Genomic DNA, 19,346 nt, shown 5'->3' with positions numbered 1-19,346 from the left:
GAAGAGCTGTCATGTAACACTGTTTACACTATTCATATGCAGTGGGTAGTGTTAGAGTGAATGAATGGGCTTGCTCAAAGCAGGTTTATACTTTCTATGACAAAATAATTAAGTGATTAGATCTGCCTTTTTTTTTGTTTGTTTGTTTCATACATGACATTTCACATGTTTCAATGCCATTCTCCCAAATCTTCCCACCCTCTCCCTCTCCCACAGAGTCCATAAGCCTGTTCTATACATCAGTGTCTCTTTTGCTGTCTCGTATACAGGGTTATCGTTACCATCTTTCTAAATTCCATATATATGCGTTAGTATACTTGTTTTATTCCTTTTTTTTAAAAAACAGCTTTAATGAGATGTAGTTCACATACCATAAAATTATACATTCAAAATGTATAATTCAGTGGCTTTTAGTATATTCACATCCACAACCACAGTCAATTTTAGAACATTTTCTACCTCAAACCCATACCCTTTAGTTCAGATTTTCCAGTTTTATAATTGAAATTGAATTTTGGTAAAGATTCATAATATATTTATAAACTCAGTGTTTTTGTTTAACTATATTTAGAAGTTTGTCTAATACTTTGTCTAGGGTTAAAGCATCTAATCAATAAGGTCTAAACTCCTGTCACAAAGGTCTTTGTATGCCTTTCTTTGGCCATAGGTGGTACTGCCAGACTGGATAATTTTCTTTCAAGCAGCCAACAGTAAGCAGAATAATGGCCACCTACCCAAAGATACTCATGCCCTAATTCCCAAAGTCTGTAATAATGTTCTTACATGTCAAAAGAGAATTCATAAATGTAATTAAATTGAGGACCCTGTGAAGGAGAGGTTATCTTGGATTATCTGGGAGGGACAGAACCTTTCCTGGCTATGATCAAGGGAGATATGATTACAGAAGAACTGGAGTAAGGGACAGAGTGTTGCTGGCTTTGAATGTAGATTAAAGAGACCATGAGTCAAGTAATATAGGCAGCATCTAAAAGCTGGAAAAGACCAAGAAATTAATTCTCCTCTAGAGCCACCAGAAAGAAATGCATCCCTGCTAACATCCTGAATTTAGCCCAGACTCATGTCAGACATCACACCTACAGAACTATATAGTAGCACATTTTTATTGTTTTGAGAAACTATGTTTGTGGTAATTTTTAATAGCAGCAATACAAAACTAATACACATAAACATGAATTTTCATGCACCCAGCATCCAAGTCAGCAAAAATTCATCACTCTACAAGGACAGCATTATCAGAGCAAATGCTTAAGAATGTCTGATTCAGCTCTTGTGATCCATTTTTTCAAAATAGTCATTTATGACTCTCTAAATCTTTTTTCAGTATAATTTTTTAAAGAGATGTTGTCAAAGCCATATGGTTAATTTTAACAGAAAATTACTGGAGCCTATTGGCTCTATTAACATTCCAGAATCTCTAAATTGTTTAGTGATAAAAATTCTGCCACATAATTGCTCATACTTTTCTGAAATTAGTTATTTCATTCAGAATACTAGAATAGCTACTGCTTCAAAACAAATAGTGGGCTAATGTGAATATAGTATTTTAATCTGAGTAAGGAACTTACAAATTGTGTATAATAAACTTTCAAAAAAAAGAATATGTATATTAGGATTGACAGAAAAAGACTGAAGAAATAGTACAAAAATACAACCATAGGGTTAATTCTACTCTCTATTCAGAGCATTCATTTCTTCAGTAATGAATGTGATATGTTGAGAAGGTACAGGAATATAATCAGACTGATTGGATTATGATGAAGATCAACTGTGGTATCTGACCCAGCTTACTTAGGTCAATGCTGCTATAAGAACTTTGGGTTCATTGGTTCAGAGCAGTGTGATCTTTGGTACAGAACCAAAATCAAGGAATAGACTAAAAGTTACATTTCTACATGTGAGTTCAGTTTGTGAAAAAGAATTTCACTTTCTCAGTTTTGAAGACAGTGCTACCAGTTAGTGCTTGCTGGCATAGCATCTGGGTTAAGAACTGGGGTACTCAATTCAAATAGACTTAGAATATATTTCACATTTTTTTCCATTTATTACTTCCAAATTGTGTGCAAGTAAAAGAGGAGATAATATGTCAACTTCCTTAGGGTTTGGCAGAAGATTATAAAAATAATGAACGTAAAGCACTCCTCACTCTAAATTAGTGATCAAGAAAAAATGACAAAGATCAGTTACATCGAATTCTCTTACACTTAAGAGTTGTGCATTCTACTGTATTATATAATATTTTAACACACTATCTTACTGTGAGAGCATTAGGATTGGATTCTGCTGGAGGTAGCACAAAACTAAAACAATAGAGGCTTAAATGAGATAGAAATCCCTTTATTTCCCAAGTAAAAAAAGTTCAGAAGTAGGCAATTCAGGGATGACATGATGACTCCGATTATCAGGGATCCTCATATCTTTAGAGTTTATGCTACACTGACTGTCTTGAACCATTATTTCCATCTTTAGTTTTGCTTTATGGCTCAATATGACATTATATTCCAAAGGTTACTCACACATTCCAAGCAGCAAAGGCAGTTAGAGAAAGACAAAAGGGACCCCCCAGCCACTTCCTAGATGAATCACCTTGCTTTTAAAGGCCTTTCTGAAACTCTCTTAGAACATTCTCATATACATTTCTTTGACAGTAACCTAGTCAAATGTTTTATTATAGCTGCCAAGAAGGTTGGGAAAATGTTTTCTTTTAACTAAGTACACTAATGTTCTAAATGAAATTTGGGGATCTGTTACTAAAGAAGAAAAGATGAATGGAGTTTAAGTGGCTACTGCATACTCTGTCATAGATGATCAATGTTTCTCAAGTGGGAAAAGCCAGTTTCCTACTATGCCCTTTCATCTCACTAAATAAACAGTGTAGCTTTTTCTCCCTTTTTAACACCAATGAAACTAAATGAAAAGCAATTAAAACAATTATATTAAAACTAACATTGGTATATTAATGAAACACAATTAGTATAACATTTTAAGAGAAAATATGATCAAAGTGCTATGACAGCAGAATAAAGCAAGAACCAGATTCTCACTGTATCAGTTCTCTCTCCTTTCATATTAGTCATGGCTCAGTGTGTTAGTACGGTAGTGCTCTTACATATTTACTTGTTAAACTATGCAGAAAAAGTTAAGCGAATACAACTGATAATAATTTCCCATTGTTTTTTCCTCATATAGATCTAAGCTATGCCAGAACAAGGGTTTGTACAGCTATTGACTTCATCATTGTTTTCAGGCAACATTTAGGACCATTAATCTTGTTATAGTAATGAGAAAAAGATACCATTTTTAAAAACAAATTTTGCAAGTAAGTTTAGTGTTTTAAAGGTTCATGGTAAGTTGCCAGAAAAACCTTTAACCGTCATCAATTTAAAATATTTGTTATATTAAAAACAACTATTGTCACTGAATACTGAAACTAAAGTCTTCCCTAAAATTGGGGATTTATTTCTGGCCCCGGGAAATGGCTCTGAAACTTGGGTACAACTGGCTTTAGGAATTTGAACTCGCCGGTCCCGGTACCTCCCATCAGGCACACCTCGTACTGGTAGCTCTGCGACAGGGTCCCCGTGCCGCTGACGTCCACCAGGTGGCCCGGGAAGTGGCCCTCGGCCAGCGGGCAGCGACCCGCCGAGGCCGCCCCTCCCCTCCTGCACAGCCGCACCGCCACGAACACCAGCACCGAGAAGAGAAAGAGCGACGACACCGACGCCAAGGCCACCACCAGGTAGACGGTGAGCGGGTCGGCCGGCGCCGCGGCCGCCGCCTCCGCTTCCGGGGCCGGCAGGTAGGGCTGCGAGAAGCCGTCCACCAGCAGCACGTGCAGCGTGACGCTGGCCGACAGCGGCGGCTCGCCGTTGTCCTTGACCAGCACCACCAGCCGCTGCTTGGGCGTGTCGCGCTCGCTCAGCAGCCGCGCCGTGCGCACTTCGCCGTTGTGCGCCCACACGCCGAACAGCCCGGGCTCCGTGGCCTTGAGCAGCTGGTACGACAGCCAGGCGTTCTGGCCCCCGTCGCCGTCCACCGCCACCACCTTGGTCACCAGGTAGCCCGGCTCGGCCGCCCTGGGCACCAGCTCGGTGCAGGGCGCCGAGGCGTTCTGCAGCGGGTAGAGCACGAAGGGCGCGTTGTCGTTGGCGTCCGCCACGAGCACGCGCACCAGCGCCTGGCTGCTGAGCGCGGGCGAGCCGCGGTCGGTGGCGCCCACGTGGAACTCGAAGGCTCTTAGGGCCTCGTAGTCCAGGGACGTGAGGGCGAAGAGGTGGCCATTGTCGGGGTTGATGGACACGAGGGAGGCGAGGGGCACGAGCGGGTCGGGCGGCGGCAGCAGCGAGTAGGTGACCTGGGCGTTGGCGCCCGCGTCTGTGTCTGTGGCGCTGACGCTGCCGATGTGCAGGGCGGGGCTGTTGTTCTCGCGGACCCACAGGGTGTAGGAGGTCTGGGTGAAGGTGGGGGCGTTGTCGTTGACGTCGGACACCAGCACGGTTATGTTGTGCTCGGTTTTCAGTCTGGGTGTCCCCAAGTCCGTGACAGCGATGATGATGTTGTATTCGGCTCTGGTCTCTCTGTCTAGCGGTCGCTCTGTTACTAGGGTGTAAAAATTTTCCATGGAAGATTTCAGCAAAAACGGTAGATCGTACTGAACGGAGCAACTTACTTTCCCATTCTCTTCAGAGTCAAGATCTGAAACACTGAAAACTGCAACCACAGTCTCAGGCGAGTTCTCAGGGATCTGTCCAGTGAGTGCAGACATGGTGACTTCTGGGGCATTGTCGTTCACATCCACGACTTGAATCAGAACGGTGCATTTTCCAGAAAGGCTTCCAGTATCGATGGCCTCGATATTGACCTCATAGGACTGAGTTGTTTCGAAATCAAGTTGTTTTTTCAGCCGAATTTCTCCAGTCATGGCATTGATCTCAAAGGTTTTGCTAATGTCTTCTGAAGCCTGGGAAAGTGAATAGGAAATCTCTCCATTGACTCCTGTGTCTACATCGGTAGCAGAGACTTTGACAACAAGGAAGCCTTTGGGGCTGTCCTCAGGGATCTTTACTCTGTAGAAAGGCTGTTCAAATTCAGGGGCGTTATCATTGATGTCCACGACTTCTATGTAGATGTGAGCGGTGCCAGACCGTGGTGGAGAACCACCATCCTGAGCAGTGAGGGTTAACCTGAACTCAGCTTCCTCCTCGCGATCCAGTACTTTGTCCAGCACAAGTTCTGGATATTTTCTGCCATCGCTGCGTTTGCGAGTGAGGACCCGAAAATAGGAGTTGGGACTGATTATATAATTTTCAATATTATTTTGGCCTACATCCATGTCCTGAGCATTCTTTAGAGGAAATGTAGTGCCAGGAAGACTGTTCTCTGATATTTTTAACAACATATCTCCATCCCTGAACACTGGAGTATGGTCATTTATGTCTGTTACCTGTAGCTCAGCTTGAAAAAACTCTAAGGGATTCTCTAGTAAAACCTGGAAACGCAGCACACATGGCTCTGTCTGACCACACAGTTCCTCGCGGTCCAGTTTCTTATTTAGCAGTAAATCCCCAGACTCCTGATCCAGCTGCAAATACAGTTTGTTCCCTTTGGAAATGACCCTTGCTCCCCGACTGGAGAGTTCCCCCTGCCCCAGACCCAGGTCTTTTGCTAAATTGGTTACAAAAGAGCTCCCCTCAGCTTCCTCCACGACAGAATAACGCCTAGATTCAAAGCCCGCCAGAGCTAAGTGTAAGAAGAGAAAGAAGAAAAGGACTTGCCTTTGTCTGCAAACAAGCTTCCTGCTGGCCTCCATTATTCTTGCCCGGTATAGCCTCTGGCGAGGATGGTTCCGCTGAGCTGTAAAGGCCTCAATATCTTGTGGTTTACCTCAGAAATATTTCCGTGAGTAGCCCTTGACGGAAGACCTAGTCGTACTGTGACACCCAAGCTTCCCGTGGGCTTCCAGGCTCTGCTTACAAGTTCTGCCTTTAATAGAACCGCAGCTGCGGTTTAGGTATGTACCTTCTTATCCTGCAGCGCCACCACGCGTCCTCAGAGGAACTTGTATTTTCCGGGTTGAAATGGATGCAGTGTTCCCAGCTTTTTTTTTTTTTTTTTTAATTTTGGCCGCGCTGCGTTGCTTCTGGGATCTGCGTTCCCTGACCATGGACTGAACCCATGTCACTTCAGTGAAAGCAAGGAATTGTAACTACTAGACCACCAGGGAACTCCCCAGTGTTCCCAACTCTTGACAGTATTATGTATCACCGACATATCTAAGGTTCAGTTCAGTTCAGTCACTCAGTCATGTCCGACTCTTCGACCCAATGGACTGCAGCACGCCAGGCGTCTCTTAGAATACTGTTTTTACTATTTCCCACCCTAAGGTTCAGACAACTGTCTGAGGGCCATACAGGAGAAATGATAGTAGACTGACTACTTTCAATAATGCTAATTGAGTTTGGAGCAAAAGAAAATATGTGACAGTCTGATAAGAAAGACTATGCAGAAATTTAAATGTATATGGTAACAGAAAACTTTGAGAATTGGACAATTTTACTGCCATGAACTATGGGAATAATTAGTAGCTATAAACCTTGGACACATTATTTAACCAGTGTCTCCGTTTCCTCATCTGTCTAAGGTGACAATATTAAAGGTATTTACCCATTGGGATGCTGTGAGTTCCCCACTTAAAGATGAGGAAACTGAGGCAGAAAGAAATTAACCTTATACACACATACACCAGGCATGTTTTTTGATGCCATCAGGTAGCTCAGTTTGCATTAGTCCATTGCCATGACTAGAAAAACAAGATTCACATGGCAGAAGAATTCATGAGCAGCATTATTTCAGATAGATGTTATCATATCAAATGATGAAACACAAAGGCTGGAGAGTTTGTTTAGTAGAGGTATAATCGGATCATATCGATGAGTCTGTATCTCAGAAGTGTTCTAGTTTTCATTCCACTTCTTACAGTGTCAGTTTTTTCCATCTTTTTTAAAGTTAGGGGATAATTACAATATTGTGATTTTTTTTTTTTTTGCCATCAACATGAATTAACATTAGGTATACATATGTGCCCTTTTTCTTGAATGTCCCTCCTACCTCCCTCCCCTTCGCAACACTCTGGGTTGTCACAGAGCACTGACTTGTTCTCTATGCCATACATAGAGAATTTCCCACTGGCTATCTATTTTACATATGATAATATATATATGTTTCAATGCTATTCCTCTCAAATCATCCCACTCTTTACTTCCCCTACTGTGTCCAAAAATCCTTACAGTGTCCATTTAAAAAAATCTTTTATTTTGAAAAATTTCAAACCCCATAATGAAGGAGAGTAGTATGACAAACTCCCAGGTACTCATAGCGAGTTAGAACAGGTATCAGTATTTTGCCATAATTGTTTACCCTATATCCCCAACATTTTCACATCCCAAACTAAATTTTCACTGGTAAAAATTTTATTATACATCTCTAACTTTCAGTTTTTTAAAAACACTACAGTGACCTTACCACACCTAAGAAATTGTTAATATTGTTTAATATCAGTTTATAGTCAGACTTTTCTAATTATTTCTAAGTTGTATTGATTGAATCAAAATTCAAACAAGATCCACCATCCATTATATTTAGATAGTATGTCTTAATTTCTATCATTGTGTAAAATTCTGTTCCTCCCCTTTTCCTGATGCAGCACTGAAGTCTATTGAATATAACTTTAAAAATAAACTTTCAATTTAAAGGAAAAAATGTGTTAAAAAGAGCAGATAGGGGCTAATGTAGGAAAATTACTGCAATGGGAGGGAAATAATAAGTGATTAAAATTAATAATTGTATAATATTTCTATTCATGGTCATTAATCTTTTCTATGAAATGCAGGTCATGGGTTTAGATAACAAGAAGCCACAGATAGATCTTTCAATTGTTTTTGAGATTTGGTTAGGTCAGAGCTTTAAAAATAATACTTGAATTATTATCCACAAAAACTGTATTGTTAGTTTATAAGAAAATAAAACCACAATACACATCTTATTCTTTACAAATACAGAAAAGACTGTACAGAGATATGAGAAAAACATTTCTCTTTAATTAGGCAGAAACTTGCCAGGTGATATCTAACAAGAGAAAAGAGTATAGCATCACAATAAGGCCCCAGAATCAGATTTAAGAGATGCTTAGTTCTACCATTTTTCACTTGGTGACCTTCGTGAACTCAAAGAAGCTCTATGAACATATGTTTGCTCGTTTTTAAAATACCTCCCATCATAGGTTTGTAAAATTGAAAATGTCTAAGTATATATTGCATAGTTTTTTTTTTTTAATTTAGGTACTTGCACAGCACTCTAATTCACTAAGAAAATAAAAGTAGCAATAATATTTGAAGACAGTGAATTCCAATTTAAAACGTCTCAAACAAGATTTGTCATGTAATAGCCTGCACACAAAGCATAATTGAAGCAAAAGATGACAATACACAATCCATGCTTTGTGTTCTTAGGGCCAAAGGTGAATCCTTTTCTGCGTGAAGAAATTCATTCTTTGACCTTAGGAATACCGGAAATGATGTGAAAGCATTCCTCTACAAGTAAATTGAGATAAATTTCTTAACAGGAATATATTCACAGATATAGTAACGGTATTTTTCATTTTTACCACAAACCCAAATCATTCCGATATGAGGGATATTCTTCCACTTCCCTGCCTATGCTCTGGAATGCGAGATTGGGGAGAATCGGCTTCAGGAATTTGAACTCGCCAGTACCAGAGCCTCCCATCAGACCCACCTCGCACTGGTAGCTCTGGGACAGGGTCCCCGTGCCGCTGACGTCCACCAGGTGGCCTGGGAAGTGGCCCTCGGCCACCGGGCAGCGACCCGCCGAGGCCGCCCCGCCCCTCCTGCACAGCCGCACCGCCACGAACACCAGCACCGAGAAGAGAAAGAGCGACGACACCGACGCCAAGGCCACCACCAGGTAGACGGTGAGCGGGTCGGCCGGCGCCGCGGCCGCCGCTTCCGCTTCCGGGGCCGGCAGGTAGGGCTGCGAGAAGCCGTCCACCAGCAGCACGTGCAGCGTGACGCTGGCCGACAGCGGCGGCTCGCCGTTGTCCTTGACCAGCACCACCAGCCGCTGCTTGGGTGCGTCGCGCTCGCTCAGCAGCCGCGCCGTGCGCACCTCGCCGTTGTGCGCCCACACGCCGAACAGCCCGGGCTCCGTGGCCTTGAGCAGCTGGTACGACAGCCAGGCGTTCTGGCCCGCGTCGCCGTCCACCGCCACCACCTTGGTCACCAGGTAGCCCGGCTCGGCCGCCCTGGGCACCAGCTCGGTGCAGGGCGCCGAGGCGTTCTGCAGCGGGTAGAGCACGAAGGGCGCGTTGTCGTTGGCGTCCGCCACGAGCACGCGCACCAGCGCCTGGCTGCTGAGCGCGGGCGAGCCGCGGTCGGTGGCGCCCACGTGGAACTCGAAGGCTCTTAGGGCCTCGTAGTCCAGGGACGTGAGGGCGAAGAGGTGGCCATTGTCGGTGTTGATGGACACGAGGGAGGCGAGGGGCACGAGCGGGTCGGGGGGCGGCAGCAGCGAGTAGGTGACCTGGGCGTTGGCGCCCGCGTCTGTGTCTGTGGCGCTGACGCTGCCGATGTGCAGGGCGGGGCTGTTGTTCTCGCGGACCCACAGGGTGTAGGAGGTCTGAGTGAAGGTGGGGGCGTTGTCGTTGACGTCGGACACCAGCACGGTTATGTTGTGCTCGGTTTTCAGTCTTGGGGTTCCCATGTCAGTGACCGTGATGGTGATGTTATACTCGGCTCTTTCCTCTCTGTCCAGTGGACTGTCCGTTACCAAGGTGTAGTAGTTCTCTACAGATGGCTTCAGGACGAAGGGGAGATCGTCTTGGATAGAACACACCATCTTTGCATTGTTCCCCGAATCTCTGTCTCGAATCCTAAAAACAGCTACGACTGTTTCAAGTGAATTTTCTTGAATTGGGCTAGTAAGTGATGACATGAGCAGTTCTGGTGGATTGTCGTTTATATCTGTTACCTGAATCACCACCGTACATTTTCCAGATAGTCCTCCGCCATCTTTGGCCTGAATAGTTAATGTGTAAGTTTGAATTACCTCATAGTTCAATTCAGCTTTGAGATAAACACTGCCGGATGTTGGATTGATTTGAAATGTGTTGAGAATTCTTTCAGTAGCATAAAAAAATGCATAAACTATTTCCCCATTACTTCCCGTATCTAAATCTCTAGCTGAGACAGTGACAACCAGAGAGCCCACAGGGCTGTCCTCACACAACTGCACCTTGTAGAGAGGCTGTACAAATTCAGGCGCGTTGTCATTTATGTCCAAAACCAGGATGCGCACCAGGGTAGTCCCTGATCTGGGCGGAGAGCCACCATCCAAGGCGGTGAGGATTAAACTGAGTTCAGGCACCTCTTCTCGATCCAGGGGTCTATCCAGGACCAATTCAGGATAGATAATCCCATCTGCACCATTATGAACACTAATGTGGAAATAGGCATTGGGGCTGATGGTATAGTTTCTCACATTATTGGTTCCAATATCTGAATCCTGTGCACTTTGTAGAAGAAATGCCGCCCCTGGGGTGGTACTTTCTAATATTTTCAAGAGAATCTCTCTATCCAGAAATACTGGAGAATGATCATTGATATCTCTAACCCATAATTTAGCACGGAAAATCTCAAAAGGCTTTTCCATTAACAACTGGAACGGTAGCACACAAGGCTCTTTGGGGCCGCACAGTTCCTCTCGGTCTAATTTCTCATTTAGAGATACATCACCAGTAAGCGGATCGAGTAGTAAAAATCCTATTTTTTGGTCTGAAATGACTCTAGGCTCCCGGGCTGATAGTTCCTCCATCCCCAACCCCAGGTCATGTGCTAGGTTCGCCAGAAGGGTGCCTCTCTCAGCTTCCTCCTCCACAAAATACACTAGCGGTTCCTCAGCAGCCCAGGACATTCCCAGAAATACACAAAGAAAGAGGACTTGCCTTTGCTGCACAGCACATTCCACTCTGGCGTCCATTCTTCGTTTAACCAGTCTTTCAAAAACACTTTCTCTCGTTCTTAAGCAACTCAGAAATGGCATCAATCGAATCCTTAGAAATGAAGTGGATAACAGCAATACTTGTAGGGAGGAATTCCCATTTTACCCAACTCTTCTTACCACGGTTTCCTTTCCTCTATTGTTATAGTGTGGCCAGCTTTCCTCTAAACGCTGGCATCCGCAACATCCTTGATGCGAATATTTTTTTCTCTTTTTAGCCTGCAGCGCCACCTTGCGTTTTGTGGGTGTTATTCCCGATTTTAAGAATAGAGCAAAAAGATGGCGGATTAAAGGAACTGAAGTAGGAGTGATTTTTTACCCCCAAGTTTCTTTGCTGTTTTATTTCATTTTTTTTTTTCTCAACTAGCCATCGTACGCCTAGTAAGTTCTTACATCGTTTCCCTCTCTGTGAGTGCACTCGCAGAAAAATAAATCAGCTGTTTTCTTATAATTTATGTACACAAAATTAAATCAGCTGTTTTCTTATAATTTATGTACACAAAATTCCACTGTGGCGTCCATTCTTCGTTTAACCAGTCTTTCAAAAACACTTTCTCTCGTTCTTAAGCAACTCAGAAATGGCATCAATGGCATTTGAAATGGCACCGAACTCCCCTCCCATCTACACTGGCTATAATTTATTGTGTACGTAAATTATAACTCCTGTATGGGAACCCATACATATGGTTCCCATACAGGAGTTAATCCTAAGAAAATCTCTTGTTTTTAAGATTTATAGTAAAGAATATATAAGACAATGAAGTCTCCATCCCAAAGTCAAATATCGGTTGAGGACCTTTTATTTGCAAACTGCTTAACAATAATGCTGTCCACCCTGCAGAGTAACGCCTTTTTTCAGTTTCTTGTTAATTAAATAACCCTTCCAGTTTCAAGGTCTTTGCTCTTTTCCCACAATATTTTTCGGAACACTGTCTACCACCCCATCCTCTACCCTTCACCTGATTTATGTATGTGTTCACGTAACAGGCATTCTAAGAGTATGCGATGAATGCTCTTAAAATTAATAATAGCATTCAGGTGTCACTCTTGTCTGTGGAAGTGCTCCTAGTATTTCATCTTTAACTATGATGGTTGATGTCAACTTGGGGTAAATGCTCCATTTTTTGGATGAAAAACGTTTTATTTTTCCATATTCTTTCATATTTTAATTTTTGACATTTGTGAAATTGTGCTTTTATCCTTTAGCTTTTTAATTACTGAATTCTTGATATAAATGATATTTAACCATTATATATTGTTTTAATGCACAGGTAGATTTGATGAGCCAACATCGTTTTAGGATTTTTTCTGGCTGATGCTGTTCTGTTTGTGTGCATATATGTGTGTGTTTAGCTTATATGGCTTTGATAGTAAACTTTTCTGGCTTTGTAGTATGGATTAGGAAGCTTTCTATTTTTATGCAACAGAATTGTTTTTATAATGATAGTATCATCTGTTTCTACATGCTTTATTATGACTTGCCTTTTAAATGGTTTGGATTTGGGTGGTAAATTTATGACTATCTTTCCATTTTACTTTTGGTTATTAATCTATGAGTTTTGTTTCTGTTTAAAGTAATTTGTATTTTATTTTTAAAAACCATTTATTTTATCTGGATTTGCAAGTATTTTAGTATTATATTTTCATTGCATAATTTATGTTTAGTTATATATGTGCTCTTATTAGTTATATTTAGTATTTTATTTCCTTTTTATTATTTAGGATACTTGCAAGAACTCTATTTTACTTATCTTTTAAAATCCACTCTTTTAAAAATAATCTATGACCTTGATTCAAAATCAATAGTACTAAAAGGTTTAGACGAAAACACAGTAGTTTTCTGTACTTTCTCTCATTTTCCTAGTTCATTTCCCAATAAGGAGACTTTTTTTGAATTAATATTTGTTTATAACCTTATTGTTTCATGTTTCATGTGTACACTGTATTTTGACTTCTGTGTACACTATGGTGTGATCACCACAAGTTTAGTTTTCGCTTACACAGGTGACCCCTCTTACACATTATGCCCTGCCCCTACACTTCTTTTCCTCTGATGACCATTAGAGGAAAAGACCATTCTTCTCATCTGTTCTCTATAGCTATGTGTTTGTTTGTTTATTTTGTCTTTTTTTTTTATGTTTCACATATGAGTGAAATCATAGAGTATCTGTCTTTCTACCCCTGACTTATTTCACTTAGGGTAATGTCCTCAAGGTCTGTTGTAGCACATAGAACGATTTCATCTTTTTATGCTGAGTAGCATTCCATTGTGTGTGTGTGTATCATATCTTCTTTGTCCATTTGTTTGTCGATGGGCATTTAGGTAATTTCCGTATCTTTGCTATTTTGAGTAATGCTACAATGAATTTAGGGTACATATATCTTTATAAATTGCTGTTTTCATTTTCTTCAGGTAAATATCCAGAAGTGAAATAGCTGGATCATATGGTAGTTCTATTCTTAGTTTTTTTGAGGAATCTTCCTATTATTTTCTATAGTGGCTCCAGAATTTACATTCCCATGAACAGTGTATGATTCCCTTTTGTCCACATCCTCTCCAGAATTTGTTATTTCTTGACTTTTTTGATAATAGCCATTCTAATGGGTGTGAGGTAATATCTCATTGTGGTTTTTATTTGCATTTTCTAAAAATTAGTGATGCTTGAATATCTTTTCATATGGCTGTTAACCATCTTTTTGTCGTCTTTGGAAAAATGTTCAGATGCTATGTTCATTTTACTTTTATTTATTTATTTGGCTTTATCAGCTCTTAGTTGTAGCATGCAGAATCTTTAGTTGTGGCATGTGGGGTCTTTCAGTGGTGGCATACAGACTCTTAACTATGGCATGTGAACCCCCAATTACAGCATGTGGGATCTAGTTTCCTGACCAGGGATCAAACCTGGGCCCCCTATATTGGGAGTTCAGAGTCTTAGCCACTGTACCACCAGGGAATCCCCCTCTGTTCATTTCTTTATATTTTTAAAATTGTATTGGGGTATATCCAATTAACAATGTTGTGATAGTTGCCAGTGACTAGCGAAGGGACTCAGCCATACATACGTATCCATTCTCCAAACTCCCCTCCCATCTAGACTGCTGCATAATACTGAGCAGAGTTCCACAGGCTATACAGTAGGTCCCCTCCATTCATTTTTAAATTAAGTTGCTTTGTTTTTGTTGAGTTGTATGAGTTCTTTATATATATATTGGCGTTAAACCATTATTGGATATATGATTGCAAATATCTTCTCCCATTCTATAGATTGTCCTTTTATTGGTGGTTTCCTTTGCTGTGCAGAAGCGTTTTAGTTTGAAGTAGTACCATTTGTTTATTTTTGCTTTTGTTTCCCTTAAGAGACATATTCAGAAAGAAATTAGTAAGACAGTATTGAAAAGCATATCGCCTATATTTTCTAGTGAGAGTTTTTATGGCTTCAGGTCTTATACTTAAGCCTTTAATCCATTTTGAGTTGATATTTATATATGGTATAAGATAGTGGTCTAGTTTCATCATTTTGCATTTGGCTATCCAGTTTTACCAACACCACTTATTGACGAGACTGTCCTTTCTCCACTGTATGTTCTTTGCCCCTTTGTCTCAGATTAATTGTTAATATATGTGTGAGTTTATTTCTGGACTCTCAATTTTTTCCATTGATCTGTGTGTCTGTTTTTCTGCCAATAAGATACTGTTTTGATTACTATAGCAATAAGCAGCCATTTTCGACTCTTTGTCTCTTGTGCCTTTAATTTATATTCTACTATACTTAGATGAATTGGTTTTAGACATTATCAGTTGACTCCTTTTTATGTTGGATTAGATTTTATCTCTTGTACATCTCCGAGGCCCTTTCATGCTTTCTTTCATTTGCAGCATCATTGGGAGCATTGTGTACTCATTGTATCTTTTTATTTTACTTTTTATTCCTTGAAGTTAAAGACTACCTTGTGTTTTCATTTATTTGGTTTTCTTTAGATATGTCATCTATTCTTCTCACACTTCTGGTTGCCTCTCAGTTTAATTTTCCATGTGGTCATTGCCTTATCTCCTGAGCTATCAATTTTCCTTCAAATTGAGTGATTTTTCTCTACATTTGCTGCACAGCTCTCATCCTGAAACTTTCCTTTGCTGTCATTCTTGGGATTTTGTTTTCCTTTTTTTCTGATTGGGTTTCCTATTTCAAGGATTTTATTCTTCCTCTTTTTTGGTTTATTCTCTAGCTTTAAGAGATCATATCCTCCAATTGTTTCATCTGATTGAAGGTATGTCAGGGGACTTCCTGATGATATCCTGTGACACGTCTGCCTCTTGAGCTCTAAACTGGACTGTTGCTGCTGCTGCTAAGTCACTTCAGTCGTGTCCAACTCTGTGCGACCCCATAGACGGCAGCCCACCAGGCTGCCCCATCCTGGGATTCTCCAGGCAAGAATACTGGAGTGGGTTGCCATTTCCTTCTCCAATGCATGAAAGTGGAAAGTGAAAGTGAAGTTGGTCAGTCGTGTCCGACTCTTAGCGACCCCATGGACTGCAGCCTACCAGGCTCCTCCGTCCATGGGATTTTCCAGGCAAGAGTACTGGAGTGGGGTGCCATTGCCTTCTCCCTAAACTGGACTAGTTGTTCACTATACTGGAGACGAGAGTCATCCTAGGATCATCCTTCAACATTATATGGAGACTCATTTCACTTGTTCTGCTTTGGATCATATCTTTTCTCTTTCTTCTGACTTCCTCTCTCTAAAATATTTACCTTCCAGTAGTTTCCAGAGAACAGTGTATGAAAGTTAAATTTTATTGTGACCTTGAATGTATTAAATTATCTTTATTTTACTCTCAAACTTGAGTGTAAAATTGACTGATTATAGAGTTTTAGGTTGAAAATAATTTTTATTCAGAATTTTGAAATATTTTGTCCATGAGCTCCCTATCCCAATGTGTTTGTTAAGAAGTCTAAAGTGAATTTTATATTTTCTATATGAGACCTATATTTTTAGTTCTTAATGTAGCATTATTTCATTGTCCCAAGCTTTTTATTTTTTGTAACAACTGATTATAGATTAAAAAGGTTGATTTAGGCATTGGCAATGGTGACTTCCACCTCGACTCCTGGCTCAATACTGATGGAAGTGATCTGCTTGACAATTTCAGAAGGGCTGTGCAGGTCAATAAGTCGCATGTGGATCCTCATTTGGAATCGATCCCAAGTCTTAGAACCTTCACCACAAGGAGTTTCCCTTGTAGTTACTCTCAGAGTCTTGGTAGGCATCCGAACTGGTCCTTTGGCTTTGAGATTCTTTTCCTTCGCGCCTCTAATCAGGTCAGCACACACCTTCTCCAGAGACTTCACGTTGTGTCTGATGAGGGTGATCCTAATCCGGTGAATGGCCACCTCTGGCCCCACCGGAGTCTTGCCGGTGTCTTTAAAGGCCATGGCTGCGGCGCGGCTTCCTGACCGGCCTGTTCCTCGGCGAGAGTGAACAGCGGTGAGTCAGGAGCAGAAGCCGGCGGCACGGAGCTCCGCTTCAGCGGCGACCGCGTCTTCCTTAAAGAGCTGTCCCAAGCTTTTTAAATTAAATGCTGATGTATCTTGGCTTGAGCTTATTTTTATCCACTATACAGGACAGTTGATGAAACTTAATTTCCTCCAGCTTTTAGAAACTTGCTATTTTCTCCAATTTATGTTTTTTTTTTTTTTGCTTTGCTTTGGTTTCCCATTGAAAAAAAGTTTTAATAAAGGGTTTTTTTAAATTAATCTATTTATTTTAATTGGAGGCTAATTACTTTACAATATGGTGGTTTTTGCCGTACATTGACATGAATCAGCCACAGGTGTACATGCCCCCCCCCAACCCACAAACACCCCTCCACCCCATCCTGAACCCCCTCTCCACCATCCCGTCCCTCTGGGTTGTCCCAGTGCACTGGCTTTGAGTACCCTGTTTCATGCATCAAACTTGGGACAGGTCATCTGTTTCACATATGGTTCAGTTCAGTTCACTTCAGTCGCTCATGTCGTGTCTGACTCTTTGGACCCCATGAATTGCAGCACGCCAGGCCTCCCTGTCCATCACCAACTCCCAGAGTTCACTCAAACTCACGTCCTTCGAGCTGGTGATGCCATCCAGCCATCTCATCCTCTGTTGTCCCCTTTTCCTCCTGCCCCCAATCCCTCCCAGCATCAGAGTCTTTTCCAATGAGTCAACTCTTCGCATGAGGTGGCCAAAGTACTGGAGTTTCAGCTTTAGCATCATTCCTTCCAAAGAACACCCAGGGCTGATCTCCTTTAGGATGGACTGGTTGGATCTCCTTGCAGTCCAAGGGACTCTCAAGAGTCTTCTTCAACACCACAGTTCAAAAGCATCAATTCTTCGGCGCTCAGCCTTCTTCACAGTTCAACTCTCGCATCCATACATGACCACTGGAAAAACCGTAGCCTTGACTAGACAGACCTTTGTTGGCAAAGTAATGTCTCTGCTTTTCAATATGCTATCTAGGTTGGTCATAACTTTTCTTCCAAGGAGTAATGGTAGGTCTTTTTTTAATCAAGTATACAACTATTTAGAAATAGATAAAATTAAGATCTGTTCCTTATGCCATACTGCTTTTATTTTTGTATTTCTTTTAGGAAACTTTCTTTGGGAGTTTCCTTCAGGTGTCTGTTCTTAATTTAGTGTGGGAGATTAAAGAGCTCAATAATAGCTTTGAGCACATGTTACCAGGGCTTGTGCATTTTGATTATTACTCTAAGATGAATTAGGAATTGTTGGAGAAATCCACAACAGTGTTTTTAGGTCTTTAGTCAGTGTAATTAGGTCTTTCCACTTGGACTAGTCAGAGTCCCCAAATCTTTAAAAATCTCCTACTCAGGAGAAAAAGGTATGGATTGAAAAAGTAAAAGATTGAATGGGAAAGAGGAATGTAAGTCTACATTATTCAGGATAGGTTAGTTATGCTTCAGTACTAAACAGTTACTGCAAATCTCAATGGTTTAACACAATTAAGGTTGATTTCTTTCTCACACTACACATCCCATACAGTTTAGCATGGGATCCTCCTCACAGCTGTCAGTAAGGGACCCAGGCTTCTGGAGACTCCTGTCTTTACAAAGGCTTTCATGATCACTATAGTGGGCAAAATAAATGTGTTAGACCATGCGTTAGACTGTCTCCAAAAGCTCCAGCCCAAAAGTAATGTATGTCACTTCTCCCAATTTATTGGCCAAATGAAATTACATAGACATGTATGTCTATGTAGAATAGAATTGAAATTCTACCATGTGTCTGAGAGGAGAACTGAAAAATTTATAAGTGGTCCCAGTGACTAAAATAGCATTTTTATCAATCATCATCACTGTTTAGATGGTCACCTATTTCCACTATCCATATTACCCCTGCTCTCAGTTTTGACCATGGACCCTCTAATATAGTGACTCTCTTTTCCTAAAGTGGGAAACAAGACTCCAGACTTATGGTAGGGACAGGAAAGCAGGTTACTTAGTGACTAGAGTAGGAGAAAGTGATCTGACCACTAGAGATTTAAATAATCCTCAGGCAATTTTAACACACTTCTCCTTATTTGGAACCCTGTCATCATTTCCAGAGTATCTAGGGCTGACAGTTTTGATACTTCTGAAAATCCTGTAGTATAAACACAATTGGTTCTTAGCTTTTCCCACTTCAAGACTGGTAGTTGGTTTATCACTTCTACTAAGTTATCCATCTGCTTTCCAGCTAAGATTTTTTTCTGCTGTCTTCTGTCTTATTCGCTGCATACCTGTAGGTTTATATTTTTGAAAATATCTCTTCACTTTTGTGTTAGTGCATTTTTGTCATTCACTAAGTTGTATTTGACTCTGCGACCCCATGGACTGTAGCATGCCAGGCTTGCCGATCCTTAACCATCTCCTGGAGTTTCCTCAAACTCATGTCCATTGAGTCAGTGATGCTATCCAGCCATCTCATTCTCTGTCACCCCCTTCTCCTCCTGCCCTCAATCTTCCCCAGCATCAGGGTCTTTTCCAGTGAGTCGGTTCTTTGCGTCAGGTGGCCAAATCCGTCCTTCCAGTGAATATTCAGGGTTGATTTCCTTTAGATAGATTGGTTTGATCTCCTTGCTGTCTAAGGGACTCTCAAGAGTCTTTTCCAGCACCACAGTTTGAAAACGTCATCTTATAGGATTTTTAAGTAGCTCAGCTGGATTTTTAGAGAAAGCCAAATTAAAGGTACATATCCAATCTACCAGTTTATCTCAAAAT

The 19,346-nt window shown here is 41.3% G+C and overlaps 2 protein-coding genes and 1 pseudogene across 4 annotated transcripts; all 3 read right to left on the bottom strand.

Annotated features, from left to right (window-relative positions):
- Positions 1-1,103: 1,103 nt before the first annotated feature.
- On the bottom strand, positions 1,104-7,085 carry PCDHB8 (protocadherin beta 8). 2 transcript variants are annotated; one of them, XM_086412064.1, is made up of 2 exons: positions 5,793-5,975; positions 1,104-5,270 (listed from the first exon to the last, which is right to left on the bottom strand). In XM_086412064.1, exons 1-2 carry the CDS (start codon positions 5,825-5,827, stop codon positions 3,461-3,463), a joined length of 1,845 nt encoding a protein of 614 aa, XP_086268190.1. In that variant the 5' UTR covers positions 5,828-5,975; the 3' UTR covers positions 1,104-3,460. The 2 variants fall into 2 exon arrangements, with proteins under 2 accessions (XP_086268190.1, XP_086268189.1); XM_086412063.1 differs by having other exon boundaries at positions 1,104-7,085.
- Positions 7,086-7,997: 912 nt separating this feature from the next.
- Positions 7,998-11,257, bottom strand: LOC147369534 (protocadherin beta-7-like). Its single transcript, XM_086412054.1, has one exon. The coding sequence runs from the start codon at positions 11,131-11,133 to the stop codon at positions 8,677-8,679; it is 2,457 nt and encodes an 818-aa protein (XP_086268180.1). The 5' UTR covers positions 11,134-11,257; the 3' UTR covers positions 7,998-8,676.
- Positions 11,258-16,077: 4,820 nt separating this feature from the next.
- On the bottom strand, positions 16,078-16,829 carry LOC147369533 (small ribosomal subunit protein uS10 pseudogene; annotated as a pseudogene). Its single transcript, XR_015167532.1, has one exon. The product of XR_015167532.1 is annotated as a small ribosomal subunit protein uS10 pseudogene (transcript).
- Positions 16,830-19,346: the final 2,517 nt, after the last annotated feature.

Source organism: Bos grunniens, chromosome 7, assembly GCF_055505025.1.
Source record: "Bos grunniens cultivar Pamir isolate PY7600 chromosome 7, Bosgru_T2T1.0, whole genome shotgun sequence".
NCBI classification, from domain to species: domain Eukaryota; kingdom Metazoa; phylum Chordata; class Mammalia; order Artiodactyla; family Bovidae; genus Bos; species Bos grunniens.
Note: the sequence above shows the minus strand (reverse complement) of the source record. Positions and strands in the feature narration are given on the sequence as shown.